At 42.9% G+C, this 19,765-nt stretch overlaps 2 protein-coding genes across 2 annotated transcripts; both read left to right on the top strand.

Moving 5' to 3' along the window:
• Nucleotides 1-4,975: 4,975 nt before the first annotated feature.
• On the top strand, nucleotides 4,976-10,953 carry alx3 (ALX homeobox 3; the record flags this gene model as incomplete). Its single annotated transcript, XM_079558650.1, has 4 exons — nucleotides 4,976-5,303; nucleotides 8,708-8,982; nucleotides 9,068-9,193; nucleotides 10,606-10,953. The coding sequence occupies 4 exons, from the start codon at nucleotides 4,976-4,978 to the stop codon at nucleotides 10,951-10,953; spliced, it is 1,077 nt and encodes a 358-aa protein (XP_079414776.1).
• A 3,771-nt stretch (nucleotides 10,954-14,724) lies between these two features.
• rbm15 (RNA binding motif protein 15) lies at nucleotides 14,725-19,724 on the top strand. The gene has a single exon (XM_079558661.1). The coding sequence runs from the start codon at nucleotides 14,878-14,880 to the stop codon at nucleotides 17,395-17,397; it is 2,520 nt and encodes an 839-aa protein (XP_079414787.1). The 5' UTR covers nucleotides 14,725-14,877; the 3' UTR covers nucleotides 17,398-19,724.
• The last annotated feature ends 41 nt before the right edge of the window (nucleotides 19,725-19,765 follow it).

The raw sequence follows: 19,765 nt of genomic DNA on the forward strand, positions 1-19,765 counted from the left end.
AGATATGACTTGGCTTGACTTTCAAACAGAAGCAGCGGTCAATTCAAACGTCACAAAAAGTAAAACCCAATTACCGGAGAAGCCACGTCCGTGTAAGGCCGCCTTATAGGCTACTTTAAAAATAAAAGTCTCTGTTGGCTCTGATTTAACTATAGTGTTGGACAGTGAACAAAAACACTTTTGTCAAATAGAAAACGAGCTGTCAATTTACAAGCAGTAGTTATTACTGACTCTGACGCGCTGCCTTTGCGCAGCGAGGAGCGGTGCCACCGGAGAGCTCCCGCGCGTCAGGACTCTCCGTGATCTGCTGGAGACACGAGCAGCTGCCAAAGCCGCAGTCTGTCTGTCTTACACTGTACATGTGGAACAAAAGCCAAAAATAAAGGAAGATCATCGATAAGACAGATTTTTTTAATGCTTAGACAGTGCGTAAAACATGCTTTTACGCATAAGCGCGTTTTAATGTTGATTCAGTGTTTGCAGTGCCATTTCGCAGTTGTTGAATTGTTAAATTGCTAATTCTTACTGTATAAAATATAAACACGCTACTATTACAGATGTTTCGCTGTTGTTACATGTCAATAAGCAAATGCAGAAAGAAAAATCTTGGAATGAGATACACTGAGCACTAACCGTTATTGTACTCTATAAATGTATGTCCACGATGGCTCTGCAAAAAGGCATTTATGTTAAGTCTCGGAGGAACTGTCAGACCGTCTAGGACAGTTGCTCGCGTGGGGTTTGAAAACGAAAGGGACCTACAAAATTTACTCACTTTTCTGTGATCCAATCGAGAACGCAACACGTTTTCTTTTGGAAAAGAAAAGACATCTTAGCCTAATATGATAGGCAGAGTCTATCAGCAGCGAAGCATATGCTATTGGAGCTGTTGTAATGAGCAAATAAATAAATGTGACATGACATGATGATTTTCACAACATGCTAACGCGTTCTAACTTATTACGCATGCTCATTGAGCAACTCCAGGCCATTAGAGCAGACATTGCCGCTTTCGCGATTCAAAATAAATGTTAAAATGCATACGCACTACGCACGCAACAAGATATACGTGAAGATCCTCGCGAACTCACGGTATAGTCATTCAAATCGAAGCTGCCACTCCACAGAAGACAAAGTAAGTTCAGGCCTATTTTATCTTGGCTTCAGAAAAGTGATTGTTTGCCACTAGATTCAAGGATGTTGTGCACGTGCTGCTTGTGCAAAAAGGTTTTGTCTTTTTTTCATTCTTTTTAGCATAGTCCATGTGTTTGTTTCAGACACACCTTGACTTAGCCTATACAATCACAGTATCTGCAAGAATAACATGGCTAACAATTTTGTACTTCAAGTCTATGGTGAAGTCATAAATAAGTGTTTGTTGAATTTGATTTATGTTTTCTTTCAGATTCATCTCCCCTGGTGTTGTGGCTATGTCCAACTCACTGCTGTCTCGCACTGTGCAGAGTGGGCTCCATGACGCCTCTCTGAGTTCAGGCAGAGGACAGTGGCTGCACTTCCCTTTCCCTTTCAAAACTAACCTCCATTGCTACAGCTTCCCAGAATGCACCTCTCCAGCCGCTGACCCCAGAGGTCGGCAGCTGTCAGTCACAGCCTCAGCTGGCTCTGCTGCTCCTGGACATGACTGGAGGATGTGAGGCCGGCCTGCACATGGGATCATCTCTGTGCATTCATGGTGCCTAATTAAATTAGCTATCCTTCTCCTTTTCTAATGCAAACCTCAGGTTGAATCACCGCCCTGTACGTGAGAGGAAGGCCCGAGGCGTAGATACTACACAAAGACAGACAGCCACACTTGTTCTCTTGGTTCAAGTCTGCATCCCAAAATATTCAAGAAATTGGCTGATCTTATGGGGCTCAGCAATCTACGCTTAACACAGATGTGAGCAAAAGTAGCATAGTAAAAAGATATTACTTTTATCATTTGTTGTTTGTTAGTTGTTAATTTGGGTTAGTGTACTTCACGGAATGATACGCTCGGTTCTAAAGTAGGATCAATGAATCAAGAGGGCTGTTTATTCTTCTATTACTTCTTTGTGTGCCAATTGTCTGTTTATGCATTGTTTAGTGAAGCGGAGTCATCCTCGGCATGTGCAGGCTATTTAGGTTGTTATGTGTGTCGGGCAGAGGTAAGGTGTAAAAGGGTGTGACAAAGCCCCACAGTTGGACGTCCCGGCAGAGAGGATGTATAGGAGGGTGAGGTGGAAGCAGGGCTTTGCCTGAGGGCCGCCGGGTGCTCAGTGAGAGTGGGATCACCTTTATCCTCTTGCCTGTGCCCAGCTCTGAGGGCAGAGAAGGGGGGGGGGGCCCGGACACAACAGGCTGAACTGATTTCCTGAGCGGGGTCATGTCTTGGACAGGTTGGGGGACAAGGGCTTAGACCCCATGGAGCAGAGTGGAGCTGCAGGGACAGTGCACTGATGGGCCTGATAAGGGCCAGATTAAAATAGAAGGAGCTGCCTGCAATAGAGCCATTAACATTGTTTTTAGATACATGCAGACATAGCAAACAGCAAGAATTTAAACAATTTAGGATGATTTTTCCTCTTTGTCCAGGTCTTAACAATTGTATTTCAACTTGAATTGATTTGAGAGTGTGCATATCAAACTGCCAGTTCAAAAGGTTGGTTTTTAAGGTCATTTCTAAACACTCATTTTTAGAAATCACCCTGCTTCTCCCAGTGTGAAAGCAGCGCAGACATATTGGAGACTCCTTTCCAAACAGTGTGTCCATGACTCCACATCATCTGCCTCTCAATGCAATATTCATATAAACACTCTCTACCTGCTGCAGCGCCCAGATCACAACTCTTCCTCTGGGCCACATTTCTGGAGTGCATTTATTCAGCTGGCTCTGTGAATTCAAGAACTCTGTGCCCCCTTAGGCTACACAGGACATGCTTGTCACGACATTTCAAAAACATATCCAATTCCCCCAACTGTTTACGTCCCTCCAGCGTGCCCTCCCCTCTGTGAAAATTATGAGGTTTTTAATGGTGGTCAGTCAGCCAGTTTGATAAATAGTGGCAACTGTAGCGCTGTTTATCTGTGGGACTATATTGAGAGTGTAAGGCTGAACGGTGGCTCAAATTAAGATGACAGTGAAGTCTTTTGAGCCCCACTGCCCTACTGACCCAAACATGCTAATCTAAGTCATGTTACAAGCTAATGTCGTTAGGCCCTATATCTACAGACACTAATCATCTGAACTTGAGTGCGCTCTTCCTCTCCATGTCGAGGTAATTCACAACCATTTCATTTGAGGAAGTTTATTGTCAAACCATAACATAAGTAGATTTCACACTTTGTATTGTATTTGTGATATGACTTTGATGTTTTGTACATTTAAAAAAAGACATGCTTGCTATTATAGCTAAAATGTAATTCCATTAGGCTAATAATAATGCACTCTATTAACATCTTGCCTGATTTGACTTATTTGTTATGCCTTGAACAAAACATCTTTTACACTGGCATAGCTTTACCTGCTGTGATATCCCATGTCTCCAGATTGAATCAGATGGGCCTCCAGCCCAAATGGACCTGTTGTTTACGCACTTGTCCATCAGCTGAAAGCGCGCGACTCAGGTATCCACAGAGATCCACAGAGATGTCGAGATGCCCCCGAACCCGCAGCGCCCTGACCGGACTCGGTAAGTGCACTGTGTTTAGATGAAGTCGGTCTAGATCACAGATAACAGTCGGAATAACAGTCTTTTATGTTTTTTTGCTGAGTCAAACCCATTCGGGGCGTGATGGAATCGATCACTTTGGGTTTTCTATGCTTTACATTAATATTTGCTAAACTACCGCACGTGTTGTTTTATCATCGTCACACGCGCCTGAAAAACTTTGGGGAAATTTGCAACAATAATAGGTCTAGATTTTCCTAAAAAAAAAAAAAAAAGAAAAGAAAAAAAAAATTCTTCGATGCTGTTTAATAGGCATATTTTGATTTTTTTTTCTTGATATTCGCGTTGCATCTCTGAAGTCTGTTTTATTATTTCAAAATCCCGGAAGTTGAAGCGAAACGTTTGTCAGGGCGCGTGCGTTAATTTCAAGCAAATGCAGCATTGTAGCGATAAATAAATGCTGCACTTTCGTTCCAAATAGGCCCAAATAAAGCCGTTGTTATTGTTGAACACACTCGCCGTTTTTTTTTGGGGGGGGCGATTAATTTATTAGATTTAAACGTGTAATAAACCCTATAGAAATGTTGGGCCTGGGCCGTAAATGTTTTTGCTCGTACAACTGCATTAATTTAATCTTATGTCCAAATTAGGTGCGCGTCTGAATCCTTCAAAGCGCTTCTACTACATTTTAGCAGCTTGGTTGGAGTGGACGCCGCACTGGCCTGTGGGTTTTATATTTTCGGGAGAGGCTTGATGCTTTGTAAAGTAGCTAAAGTCTATAAAGTAAAGGATATGCCCAATACGCAAATATCTGATGGTTTAACTTTGGCAAACTGTTCTGTTAGTTTATTGTCGTGCCGTAGGCTATGTACAAAAAAAGGCCTATATATCAGGGCATGATCTTCTTTAATTTAGCCTATTTATTTTCTAATCAAGAAATGATAATACGAGGGGAAAAAATGACATTCCCAAACAAGATGTTCGCGCACAGCCTTGTCCCGGCGCCACATTTGCATAAAGACCATAACGACAAGTGAAATGGAAATTAAATGGTTAATTGAAAGGACACAAACCACACGTGATTGAATTTTTGGCGAATTATAAGAGACTGTTGGAAGCTGGACGGGCCTTTGACGCGCGCACCTCCGCTCTCGCGCTCTCAAACACACGCACGCACACACTCACTCATGCACGCGGTTGGGTTTCACGGGTCTTTGTTTCTGATCTGGTAAATCCCACCCACTTGACTTTTGCAAGTGAAAAAAAAAGCCATCCGGGCGCCCACTCTGTCCGCGGCCAGTCGCCTCTTGCGCCGAGCTGGAGACATGGACACGGACACCTGCTTGTCTTTCTCTTCGCAGAGCAGCAGGCGGACTCCGGACACCCCCCCGAGCCTGGAGCACGGCTCCGGCTCCGGGACCTTCTTGCACTGCGATGAACTGAAAGCCCCGCATCTCGGCCTCCTGTCGCACCGCCTGAGCCTGCGCGGGGACCTGTACGCCACCGCCATGGCAGACTTTGCGCACGGAGGAGCTCAAGCGCCCGCGCCCGGATCTCCAGGAAAACACGGCAAGTTTCTGGAAAGTTTGAGCCAGGACCAAAAGGGGACTGTGATTAGCGGGAAACCGGGATTTTATGACTCAAACTCAGACGGTAAGTTTGATAAGTTCAAAAGTGATTTCGGATACAATGTTACAACGTGCGTGAATTAAACGATGCGTGAGTTAAAACAATAATGATTACATCCTATAAACAGCCTATGACTGATAAATATAGTTCAAAAACAATCTAGAACTAGCCTTTAATATTTGAAAAAACAATTATGGCGTTTTGTGAAGTTCATGAGGCATTTGCACTTTGCAACAAAAATAAAACTGCAAAAAAATGAAACAAAATTTGTTGAAAAATTCTTTGTCATTGAACAGCTCATCTAGTGAAATTGTTTTGTAATTATATTTTCTATATCAAACTAAATGTCAGACGTCTTTGAGCCGCCCCACAACCTGCACAAAATGTTTCCTATGGTATAAGCATTAACGGAAAGTATTTTATTTCACAGACATTGTAGGGAAAGTTCAGACAGGTCAAAGGTCATTGTGGATCTCTAAGTTATACAGACGGGACAGCGTCCGCCACCCGTCACACAAATCACTGCTTAATCACAGCTAAAATGACATGAGGGTAATTATACAGACTCGGCCAGGCGTGTGGTGAAAGCTGTCAGGCTTAATAGTCAATAAATGTCGAACTAAAAGGAAGTTGTATCCTGAATACATTTTGCCTTTCTCTTTATTTGTTAGTGTTGATGATTGTGCAGAGCCGAGCAGGATATGAGGTCTCAGACTTCTCTGTGTCCACAATAATATACAAATGATTCAAGTCCCGGCCAAAAACAACACTGTCACCGCCTGTTTTAATTCCTCTCTTTACTTTTCCATATTAAGTTTTTGTCAGAAAAATAGTTCCTTGTGTGTCACAGTGAGTGTTTTTGCAGTTGGCTTGTTACTTGTTATTTGAACAATTTAATTCATCAAGGCCTCAGGATCTTGGACTCAATAAAGTTTTTTCAAGTATCATTAACCACCGAAAATTTCCTATAACTTATCTATTTTATTTGAAATATTGCTGTCATATAATTTTTGTGTATGTTAATTGAATAAACTCTGATTGAATTGAAACATAATTTCTTCGCGGGACTAAATCTGATGATGGGAAAAGTGAGAAATATCTAATTATGTTTAAGCAATAGTTCAGTGTTCATAAACCCAGTAAATTTAAGGTGGTGACAGAGTTTGCATGCTTAAATTTACTGGCAGTTTGCTGAATTAATTTCGCCTTTCCCGTATGTCCCATAAGAGCTTGTCAGTGCAGCGGATGTGGCTTTTTGACTGAGCCATAGAAACTAATGTCCTGCGGCCCCCGTCTATACTGGGAATATTCGGAGCATGAACTGCAGTGTGAGGTGGCTCTAATGGACATGAGGAAATTAATGTTGCAGCGAAAAGTGCTCTGAGCAGGCCCCGGATTGAATTAGAGCAAAAGAGTTGTGTCTGCAGCCTCCAGAGAGAGAGGAAAGGGACTGAGGGCCAGACGTAATGAACACAGACAGCAACTTCCAAACAATGAGTAATGAAGAGGCCTTTCTACAATCTGAAGAGGTTTTTCTTTAAGATATTGGATGTGAAAGGCAACGTGTCCTCCTGCTTATTGAAGTGGCAAATTGAACTCCGAGCTGTAAATAAAATCGCCCGTATATTCAGTATGAAGAAATACATTTTATATTTTTATGTTTTCAAGGAGTGTCAGAGGGTGGTTCGCCACAGTAGAAGCAAGGTCAAGGCTAGTAGCTTGAAAGTGTTCTTAAAGCTACAAAAAAACAGGTGCTCTGAGTCTACAGGCCTCTGGTGTAGATAAACATAATGTAAAAAATGAGAGAGAAACTGAGGCACTCTGAATGAGCAAATCCACTATTGTATGATCCTGAACATGAGTCGAGTCTTTATCAGGGTACATTTACTGTACGTTTGAGAGTGAATGGTTGTCCCTCAGCCCGGTGACAGTACCGTAGTTGTAGAAAAACAACTATGGTATTGCATTAAAACACTCCACCTGAGAGACGCTATTGTGTTTTTACCTTTGCTCATTCCAACGCTGATCTTCTATCCCAGAGCCGCAGATGACGCAGATGAGCCGATGAGTTCTGCCAATTAGGGGCAATATGAAGAACTAATTAAATTATTTTAACCAAACTATGTGAAATAATAACCATTAACCCTATTGCCAATTAGGGATGGGACGGTATGAGATTTCCACGGTATGATTACCATGACCAAAAATACGGCAATATCCCGGTATACCGCCAAACTGCGTATTTCATACTGATTAACAAAAACAGGGGCCTTATTCAACAAAAAGGGTTCATTTACAAAGGTTTATGGTACATTTTTGTTAGTTTTTGCATTTACATGATGCGAATAATCAATCAAGTGGGATGGTATGAACCAATTAAAATGTTCTTATCCAAATTAACACTTAAAGGATACAGCATGAGATCATCTTGTGTTTTTATGTTAGGCCCATTTTAGTTAAATATGCTATTTTTTGTCTATGTTTTAGTTCTCTATTAGGTCTATATCCCACTTAAGAAGTTTTCCACTTTATTTTATAGTAGATTTAAGTGGGGGAGTAGTGGGGCGGCAGCAGTGAGTACAACTGGACATACTGTATAAAACAAGCGTTTTTTTAATAGCGCCGAACAACAACAAACATTTTAATACCACAGTATATCTCGAAACCGGTCATCATCCCATCCCTCAATACAGAGGACTGATTTGCATTAATTAGGGAAAATAAGCTCTATCTGTTATAAATGTATCTATATATATTTTTTGCCGCTATAATGTGCAAAAATGTCACCCTATGAACAGAAACCTATGCTGCACAATTGAACTTAAATGTTGCCTTTGGTGTCTCCATTAGTCAGACCGTCAGCCTGAAAGCTTGGCCCATGTCCTTAAAAGATGATAGTATTTTGTTTAAAATACTATCTTCCATAAAGAGTTATCGATCTCTATTTTTGGCGCATTGGCACCGAGTTAATCCAATTTTGTTTTCTTTCTATGACTGAACTTAGTAGGTACTTGTTTCTCAACTGTATTTGTCTAATTTGGCAAAATAAATGATGCGTGCTGTTTTGCTCAGACATAACTGGACAGAACTTCCTTTGTACGATGAGAAAAACAACCAAAAGGTTAATGGATGATTTGTATAAAATGGTTTATTTGGTGCTAGGTTTAATCCAATAAAACAAGCTAATGTCTACCACCAAGTTCTCATAACAGCGTACAGTCAAGCGTTTGGAGGTTATTAAGTCATTGGTGCCTTATTTTAAACACACATGACCCTAATTATCAATGTTTTCCAAGAATCACTACAAAAGGACTCAGTAATAGAGTGGATTATCGTGCGATTTTGAGAAGCAACAATAAAACAGTGTAAAGGTTAAGTGCTTTATTTGTACGTTTATCATTTATCTGTTTTTTACTTCAATGTCAAAGGGAGAGAGAAGGGAACACCCAAACCCATGGTGTATCCTGGGATTGTCTCGGACTGCTGTGCAAAGATGAAAGAAGCTGGAGGCATTATCCAGGGGGACTCCATCGCTGACTCCATCGACCTCTCGAGCAAAAACAAAAAACGCCGCAACCGCACCACGTTCAGCACCTTTCAGCTGGAGGAGCTGGAGAAAGTGTTTCAGAAAACGCACTATCCGGATGTGTACGCCCGGGAGCAGCTGGCCCTCCGGACCGAGCTGACAGAGGCGCGGGTTCAGGTGAGCGACGGGGGGGGGGTGTTCACCTGCTTTAAAACACACAATGCAGATGGAGTTCTAACCTGTTGGTTCTTGTTCGGGACAGGTTTGGTTCCAGAACCGCAGAGCGAAGTGGAGGAAGAGGGAGCGCTATGGCAAGATTCAAGAGGTCCGCAGCCACTTTGCTGCTACATACGATTTATCTCTACTGCCGCGCCATGACACTTATCAGGTAAGCACTTCTCTCATGGCAGTATTATTGAGGATTCACTAATACACGTATTTATTTATATATCACATTTACAAACAGATAAACCGCCCAGAACTGCTGTACACACAATCAGCAATAGAAAAATATAAAATACAAAAATATAAAAGATTTCGCTCAACTTGAATCAAAACCCAGTGCTAAAAAGTAGGTTTTAAGCTGCGACTTGACACTCTCCACTGAAGTAGCCGCTCTAATTATAAATCATATTGACTTTATTGTCTTATAATACACAGAATATATCACAGAAGAACTACTTTTGGCGATGAAACCTCTTTTTTCATTTCTGTGAAAATCCCTGACAGCAATAAACCAATTAATTTATGAGTTGGCCATTATTGTGTTAGTTAATCTTAAATTCATTTCAGTCGTTGCCTCTGATACGATCGCCATAGCCCAAGCGAGGTCAGCAAACTCTTTTAAATGAACCACTTGAGGGAGATTCTCCGTATACAAAAGATACTAATTTTGTTATGAGCCATATAAACATAAGAATGGACAGTGTACAAATACAGAGACAAAGGTACGTGCTGAATCAGTCCAATCTTTAAATTTCATACAACGTTCCGTTGCCCCTATAATTGGCAAGAAAATAATAATAATAATAATTTCGCTTGAAAAGGAGTGAGAAGAAGACGAGATTATTTACTCCCACCCCCATTCATATATTTAGATAATAATGTGTTTGCTTCAACAACACAGTTTAGTCCTTGGTGTCTTAATAAAGCAGTTGGTTACATAGGTTGTTTCCTATGTCTAATATATTACCATGTTAGTATTACTGTTCTTCATCATCATCATCATCATCATCACAATCCATATAGTATTATATTGTATATAAATCCGGTATCACTTTAGATTAAGGTGCGCTCATTAAGTATTAATGAGTATTAGTAATCATTTTTAGGGTTAGGGTTAAGGTTAGGGTTGGCTATGAATAAACGTATTATGGCCTATTAGTATGTTAACAGATAAAAGTATAATAAGCAGTGAGTTAATACTTAACAAGCATATTATTAACGCTTAATGCATAATTATAGTGCCTTATTAATACTTAATGAGCACGCCTTAATATAAAGCGTTACCAATTACGGTTATGTATATAGACAGTGCCGTTTTTTAAAGCACACATTTTCGTATTAGCTTCATTCACTTAATAATTGTAATGACATTTTTTGCAGAGAGGAAAATATGAACTAAACATCAAAAAGTAAAAGTAGCAAATATATATTTCTGTTAGTCTTTATTCACACACCAAGGAGAAATTAAATAAAAATAAAGAATATATCCATTGTGTTATACAGGTGCCAACATAGCTTTTATCCAAAGATCTAACCTGAGATCGTTTCTAATCATTAATTGAATTCTCTGTCCAGATGCAGGGTAATCTATGGTCCGGGGCAACCTCAGCCGGAGGAGGGGGTCCAGCCGCTGGTTGCGTCCTGGGACCCGATCCGTCGTCCTGCATGAGCCCGTACCCTCACCCTCACAGTAACTTGCAGAGCTTCATGGGGATGCCCACTTCTCCCACTCACCCCCATCACCACCACCCTCCCCACCATCACCACCCGGGCATCAACGGCCTCTACTCCCTCCACAGCTTCCCCGGGGGACTGGGCTCCCCCACCATGGACGGACCGGAGACGGAGTACAAGCCCACAAGCCTGGTAGCGCTGCGGATGAAAGCCAAAGAGCCGGGCAGCATTCTCTCCTGGCCCACATGACCACAACAGTGCCAGTTCTCCGTTATGCACTGACTGAGCCAAAGCATATTACATTACTGATCTAGTCCCAAATGTAAACAGCCGCGCGGCCTATGAGTCAAATATTCCCTCTTAGCATTTATATAAGCAACATGAAGACATTTCACAATCCAGAAATGACGAAGACTGTTTTAAGAAAAAAAAAAAAAAAATGAGGAAAGACTTGAGCCTCTTCTTGCACGCAAAACCAAACATAATGATAAAAAAGCATCTTTCTTCTCTCACTTTTGATATTATGTCCCCGAAAAGCAAATGGGGACATTATTTAAGCATGTACAAATGTAATTATCATGTTAATCCCTTTTGTGTCTCAGTGTGAAAGTAGTGTCGCCACCCGTAATAAAGTCTGTCATCTTAAGTGTTAAATCTCTATTATAACTTAGATGCTTGGTGATGGTTAACTGCAGATTCTGTATGCTCTGAGAACGGACAAAAAGTTGGTCAAAATGTCTAATTCATTTACAATATATTTGCATAACTGGCTGGATTGGAAATAAGGTGGAAAAGTATTATGTGACTTGGATTCGATAAGGAAATCTGGGCTTCTCCCGCAGACGAACTCTTGGAATTTGCTCACTCTTCTCCTTTTTAATTCCTATTGGTAAAAAACATTAACAACCTCCACAAACTAATGCCAACCTCGTATATAAGGCCTATAGCTACTTGGCTTTGTAAAATTTTCCTTTTGTCTGAAGAGTGTGCTACTTTGTCCTAGCATTGTGTGCATTACTGCGCTTCACCCAAATCTATTTACTCCCCGCTCATGGCAACAATGCGCCGCTTTGCACTGTCTCATGTGGTATCAATTTGGATGCCAACATGTTTGTCAGATTGGCAAACATTTCAATTTTTTTGCAACTTAAAAGACACATCTTGCATTCAGGAAAAATTCAAAAGTCGTGGCGGATAGAGGCTTCTCAAACTTCACATATCTCCCCTGCAGTTTTCAGCGCTTACGGGGGAATATATCGGTCGGCCGCTGTTCCCTTAGAGTCCTGTGTGATAGACCTGACATGTGGTTCCAATAGAGACGCACTCAAACGCCGTCAGAAACTCTCTCCACACCCACTGCCTCAAATTCCAGCTCGGCCCGGGGAGACGGCAGCCTGACTGCAGTTACATAGGCCCTGATTAAGTCCCAGATTAAGTGGACGAGATAAGGAGAGCTGTCAGTGGGGATGAGGGACAGAGGACATGGATGGAATAGTCAAGAAATTCAGACTGGCGTTCAATTTTATCATTCACACTTATACTGATCGTAGCTGCAGAGAGGGAGAATATGGCAAATGTGCTTTCAAGAGTTTTGTAGTTACATTTACTGCTCAAACACAATATTGCCTATACACAGCAACTGAATTATTTACTTTAAGGCAGGGGTAGTCGAGTTTGCTTGGTGGGGGGCAATTTTAGCCAAAAGTAAAGCACCACTTTCTACAAATGCCAGTGCTGTGCAGAATATATGACCTAATTTGGTGGACATTTTTAAGACATTTTTAACAGTACTTAATCCCCTGCCTTTACTGCAGTGGTGGAAAGTAACAAAGTAAAAAGAACAAGTACAAGTAAAGAGTAAAAAGTACAAATTATAATTTACTTAAGTAGATTATATGATGAATACGTTTTACTTATACTTCACTACATTTTAGAGCCTGTATCTGTACTTTCTACTCCACTACATTTTTAAATTGGGTTAAAAGTAAAAGTATTTCATTTTCAAAGTCACCTCTACGATGAATGCTGGTTTAGTCTCAGTTTAGACTTGGTTTAGTGGTTTACTTCTTTAGACCTTGTTTAGATCTGGTTAAGACCTGGTTTAGACCGAGTTCAGTTGGGGTTTAGAACTGATTTAGTTCCTGTTTTTGACCTGAGTTAGTGGTTTATTCTTTTAGACCTGGTTTGATTCAAATAAAAATTAATAAATCCTGCACATTATACTCTTAAATACTTTTACTTTTTACTTATAAACTACATTTTATAATGTATACTTTTACTTAAGTAAACATTTTATCAGATACCTTTACTTAAGTAAAGTTTGGTCCTGTATCTGTACTTTTACTTAAGTAAGAATATTGAGTACTTCTTCCACCACTGCTTAACCGAACACATTTTCTCCAGCTCGACTTTCCCCAAATCTAAAAAGCTACGTAAAAAAAAAAAAGCATCCAAAGAGCGACAAAAAAAGAAAAAAAAAACAGACAAAAAAGTGATGAAAAAGTAGCAAAAAATAACGAAAATGCAACATGAACATGACAAGAAAATCAACAAAAATGCAACAAACTCGCAGTAATAAAGATGACAAAAAAGTGACAAAAACATAAAAAAGTGAATCAAAAATCGTAGATCAGTTTTGTCGGTCTTAGCTTTCAAATGAGGCGTTGCACCTATGGGCTGTAAGCTCCAGTCGAGAAGCTTTTAGATTTGGGTAAAGCTGAACTGGAGAAAATGAACCATTACACCCACATCTTTTTTACTCAAGTACTTTTTCCTCCTATTTGAGTAACATTTTGAAGCAGCAGCTCACATTTCAGTTGGTTTTGATCTGCTTTGAAACATAGTAAAATATTCATACTTGTCGCCCCTTCTTTCTTTTCTGTGGAAATATATGTCCGTTACTTTTTTAATAAAGATACAACAGGCAGCCGCTGACTTTGATGTGCAGACGATATATCAACACCACCAAAATCAAGCCGAGTAAATGAAAAAGGTTGCTCACCGCTCCAGCCTTTTAATGGCCAAATGTCACCAAGTTAAGGGTCAGTGGGTGAAGACTGTCACTGGGAACCTGCTCCTTCCCTAATTAATGGACAGAAATATGATTTAATGCTCATTAAAACTGCAGAGCTGCCACTAGCCTCTTTGATCTGTGCAAGATTTATCCAGCTCTACTGCAATTATCATGGGCTGAAGGATTGCTGCATTTGATCTGGTTAAATTGCAGAACAGTGGTCACACAGCCGACCTCTTCCTTTGGCAATGTTTCTTTTTTAAATCAATTGATTTAATTGTGTAGTTTTCAGACGGACACCAATAAATAAATGAACAGGTTGGCACTATGTATGGTTGGCACTTCAGATCAGATGAGCCATTAACCGATAACCATTAACAGATAAGCCTTTATTGGTCTCACAATGGAGAAATTCACTTGTTACATTCAACTCTCAAAAACACTGTGCAGAATAGACAGGAAGTGTGCAAACAACTAAACAGTAAATAGAGGTATCTTATACACAATGAGTGCCAAAAACTTAAACGGGCAAAAAGTATAAACAATAAAAATAAACATACTATAATAAGAAAAATGTGAGTATTGGCAGAGCAGGCGTACAGTCATAGCATCTATGCGATTACTTGAGGCAGACTATAAAGCGTATACCTACATAAGTACAGCTACTACATGAGCCATAACCGAAACGAAAAGCCATAGGTTTGATTCCTAACCTTTTTATGTAGCCTGAGCTGTATGTATTTTACAGAGCTATTTTGTGCTATGCATGTTGAAATACTGCCACCTCCTGGTGTATCCGCTAAACACAAGATTGCAGCAAGCAACATTCAACTAGTTTGTGAGTGCGCACAAACTGCAGATTTTTTTTGACTATTATTGATATTTGTAAACTTGTAATTTTAAACCATATTTGACCAACGAAAGGAAAGCCTTTAGATTTGGCCAAGATGATTGACAGACGCAGTGTGGCTCCCCTCCCTCGTGTGGACCAATAAGGACAGGGGGCGGGCTCACAGGGTAAGCTTGACAAAATGGCGACTGTTGTTGTTTTGTCGCAGGGTCAGTGAAAAGCCTTTAATAGTTTCCTTTTCAAAGGCATCGTTTTTCAAGAACGTTTTTTTCATTTTTGCTCATACGAGACCCGTGTCGTGAAAGGGGAAATGAAAGGAAAGGAGCGATCCCCGATTAAGAAACGCTCTCGGGCCTTGGACGATATCCGTGACCGGGGAGGGTGCCACCTAAGCAGCAAGAAAATGGGGGTTGTCTCGCTATCCGGCAGCAGCAATAACGGCACCAACTCTGCAAAGGGCGAAGGCGGCTCCACCAGAAGAAGTTTAATTGGGGAAAAGCGAGACAGAGACTTTGATGGCCACGGACGGGCTGGTAATAGTCACGGCTGCCCAGGGGTCGCGAGCTCGGGGGCCAAAACCCCCAACCTGAGCCTCTCGCTGGATTTAGCTGCACCGCGGAGCAACTCGAGGGGGGAGCAGCGGGTCCAGCCGCCCAGCACCGAGAGTGAGTACAAAACTCTCAAAATAAGTGACCTGGGCAACCAGCTCAACGACGAGGACATTGAAGACGGACTCTTTCACGAGTTTAAGAAATTTGGAGACGTCAGTATCAAGATTAGCCGCACAAACGAGGAGCGTGTTGCGTTTGTCAATTTCAGAAAACCTGAAGACGCACGCGCTGCAAAGCACGCTCGAGGACGGCTGGTGCTTTATGACCGGCCGCTGAAGATCGAGCCCGTGTACATCAACAAGAGGAGAAGCAGATCCCCCGTGGAGAGGGACCTGTACGGAGCAGCGCAGGGACACAGACACATGCAAAGGCCGCTTTCCCCCACGGGGCTCGGGTACAGGGACTACCGCCTGCAGCAGCTCGCTCTGGGCCGCCTGCCTCCTCCTCCACCCCCCCTGCCCCGGGAACTGGACAGAGATCGAGAGTTCGCCCTATTCGAGGCCCGGGCACGCCCAGCCTTTCTCCCAGAACGGCCCGCATTTCGCGAGGAGGACTTTATATCTCCAGAGGATGACCAAAGAGCCAACAGGACGTTGTTTTTAGGAAACCTGGACATTTCCATCACTGAGGCGGACATAAGGAGGGCGTTTGACAGGTTTGGGGTCATCACAGAGGTGGACATAAAAAGGCCCAGCCGGGGACAGACCAGCACGTATGGATTTTTAAAGTATGAGAACCTGGACATGGCCCACCGCGCTAAGCTCAGTATGTCTGGCAAAATAGTGGGTCACAATCCCATAAAAATAGGCTATGGCAAAGCCACCCCATCCACTCGCCTCTGGGTGGGTGGACTTGGACCCTGGGTGCCTGTAGCTGCCTTGGCGAGAGAGTTTGATCGATTTGGCACCATAAGGACAATTGACTACAGAAAGGGGGATTCTTGGGCCTATATCCAATATGAAAGCCTAGATGCTGCACAGGCCGCATGCACACACATGAGGGGCTTCCCCTTGGGGGGTCCTGATAGAAGACTCAGGGTGGACTTTGCTGAGAGCGAGCACCGGTACCCACAGCAGTTCCTGCAGCCTCTCCCTCTTCCCCCCTTTGACATGGTTGCAGAGTCCTTTGTCCACCGGGCAACTCCCGAGCCCCTCAGGATCCGAGAACGAACTCCTCCGCCTCTTCACTTCAGAGAAAGGGAACTTTTTCCGGGCAATGACTGGCCCAACCCTGGTATTCGTGAACGGGTCAGAGCTTCGCCTTTTGAGCCTTTAGAGCACTTGGACCGGGAGCGAAGAGTGCGGGAGTCCTGGTCTTTGGAGCGAGAACTGCAGAGCCGTGAACAAACCAGGAAACGGCGCCTCATGGAGGACGGGCGGCATTTAGATCACTCTCCTGACAGCAGTGAAAGGACAGCGAGGCGCAGACGTGTCTCTCCAGAGGGTAGCCCTGGCGGCAGCAGCAGAGAGGGGGGGCGCTTCAGTGATTCAGAGCGCCCCCTACGAGCTGACAGACCCTCACCACTCAAAGAGAGGCACAGTAGTTTGGAGCGAGTCGGGACTGAGCGAAGACTCAAAAGTCACAGTGTCTCTGAAAAGTCCTCCAGCAGTGTGGCTCCTGTTGAACGCAAACGTAAATCTGGAGAGAGCAGCAAAGGCAGTGCTAAAAAAGAGCGCAGTGACAGCAGTAAAGGCCAGCTCTCCAAACAGGACAGTAAACAGAGCCAGGCCTGGAGCGGCATGCTGCTGCTGAAGAACAGTCACTTTCCTGCACACATGCACCTTCTGGAAGGGGACCACAGTGTGCCCAGTGACCTGCTGCTGGACGGTTCGGGACGACCTGTGAGTGAGCTGAAGATCACCCAGCGCCTGCGTCTGGACCAGCCCAAACTGGACGAGGTCTCCCGTCGGATCAAGGTTGCCGGACCCGGGGGATACGCCATCCTGCTCGCTGTTCCTGGGAGCACCGAGGAGTCGTCGTCTGACGCCGCGTCCACTCAACGTCCACTTCGGAACCTGGTATCCTACCTCAACCAAAAGCAGGCAGCCGGTGTCATCAGCCTGCCCGTGGGGGGGGGCAGGGATAAGGACAGCACAGGGGTCCTTCATGCTTTCCCTCCCTGTGATTTCTCCAAGCAGTTCCTGGATTCCTCTGCTAAAGCTTTGGCTAAAAGTGAAGAGGACTATTTAGTCATGATCGTGGTTCGCGGAGCATCTTAAAAAAAATAAATAGACCTGTCGATTTTGAAATTGTAAAAACAAAAAATAATCTGCTGTGTCTGAGTAACTATTGCATGCTGTGTGTTCTGCATTAAGGGGTGCACCATGATTCTCCAGTATTTGTTTCTTGCCATGACAAATGTTTAGGATTTCCCCCAAAGATTGTGTGTTTAGAAATACACTACCAGACGCGATTTGAAAGTGAGTCTTCTGATAGTTTTCAATATCATGGCTGAAAACCTTCCCGCCCAATAACATAAGATTGGGGTTTTAGTCAGCAAAAAATCTCAAATGACCAAGCCTAGCGTTAAGCGGGAGAAAACTTACTAAATCCAACTGATCTGTTAAGTTAAGTAATAAATCAAACTGGGACGGATTTTTAAAATGTTTTTAGTTTTTGTTTTGTGTGTGGCGTTGAGACAAGTTGAAGGGAACCGTTGAAGGTCATAGGTATAATTACTCCAAAGTTCACAAGTCCTACAGTTTGGTCATAATGTTTTGCATATATGCTCATGTTTTTTGTTCAAATTATTGTTGTTTGTTCATAAACTAAAAACACAATAGACAACGGACACTTTGCTGCTGGTAACACTAGACTGGGATCTTTGACCAGGCAGCAGACTATAACACATACACGATAACACTACACGAGAGGAAGTACTAACTGGTATTGTTAACAAGGTGATTTGTGCGTCTCTGCTCCTGACATGTGAAGTGTGACCTATAAAAACTGCAGTAGTGACTCATGCACATCTGAGGAGTTTGTGTTAATATCCTGACGACCTTGTTTTTCAGGTTTTTGAATAATTTTCTAATATTTGAGTAACAGTAACATGTCTGTGCAAAGTAACCAGTCCCTGATATTTGGTCATAAAGTTCAGATCGGTCAAATTTGATATTTTAGAAGTACTTTTTTTTTAATGTTTAGATTTAATTTGCAGAGAGACAGTGTTACATTTGCCTGTCATGTTCCTAAGGCCTGTTACAGGGGTTGGTTTCATGCATCAGAATGTCCCCCTGATTTGGAGTTACTGTGTTGAATTGTATTGAAGACACTGATGAACATGTTCTACTTGTTCTACACCAGCTCCACTCCGGACTCTGAGGAGACGACTGCAGTTCAGGCATCCTACTTTATGTTTGTTTTTCTGCTGACGAGGCTGCTTTTACTTGTGTTGCCCTCTGCACCTCACATGAGCTCTGTTTAAATGGAAAAGTGAGCACTGTACACTTTGATCTCATGGCAAAGGAAACCATGCCCTGCAGCTGTTCCTGCAAGTACACGTGGCACTTTCTGTGACCCATTATCAATAAATTGTTCATGTGAAGGAAACATGTTTCTTCGATGGATGTGATTGAAGAAACAGGCTGCCGTACCTTATTGTGTTTCGAGGAGTTGTCACTTGTTTCTGCTCAGGAAAAGGGAGACAGTTTGATTAGCTACGAGGAACACAGACCACTGTTTCAATAGAGGATCGCTTTTTGTTGCAGGCCTGTTTACAGCTGCTAACATGTTTACTTACACTGAAAACTTGTTTCACTGCTGCCGTGATGCTCACTGCTACTCCTGGAGCCGCTTTAGGAGGAGCCTCTGCTTCAGTCCAGTGCAGACGCACAGGAGGCACTGACCTGCCTCAGTTCTGTGCTCTGACCTTCTGCATCGGAGCCAGCGGCTGCCACACACTCCACACTGGAGACTGTGTGACACGGGCCCTCTGCATCTGAAGTTGTGTTTTTGTGCTGATCTGATTTGCCTTATACACCACTCAGAAGAGGATTGGCCCCAGACTCCAGCTAGGAATACGGTTTTCTTGTGATTGTGCTTGTTGTTAGTGTGACCTGACCTTTAGGAGCTGCTGCACTTCCACACCCGTCTCCGCTCCAGGACGGAAGTGATTTGAACAAACCACTTACTTTGTTTGTGCTCCTTTTCGCTGCTCGGAGGAATCCACGCTGGAGACCAAAGCCTTTCCACGAATCCTCGTCATCAGACCCTTTTGTTCTACCTAATTCCAGTTACACAGGAAATAGATATTTGAGTTACTGCTGCACCGTAATGTTGTAAAGACAGCACTTATTGAGAGGAGCCTCCTCTTCACACACGGCTGAGGACCACCTGCTCCACTCACTCAGGCGCCCCACACTCCTGACAGAAGAGCCCTCTGTTTCAGACGTCCTGGTGAGTATGAAGATGACATGCTGCGCTGCCTGCCAGCTCTGTATCGATGGCACAGGCAGCTGGGTAAGTGTCAGGTGTCAAAAACACATGTCCAACAGTGGGACCAAATAGTGACATTTGTTACAACAAGATCAAAGCATCAGTGACTCTAGCAAAAAACAAAACAATTTCAGACACTAAACTGTTGCT

The sequence above is a fragment of the Gobius niger genome (assembly GCF_951799975.1).
Source record: "Gobius niger genome assembly, chromosome: 6".
Classification (NCBI taxonomy): Eukaryota; Metazoa; Chordata; class Actinopteri; order Gobiiformes; family Gobiidae; genus Gobius; species Gobius niger.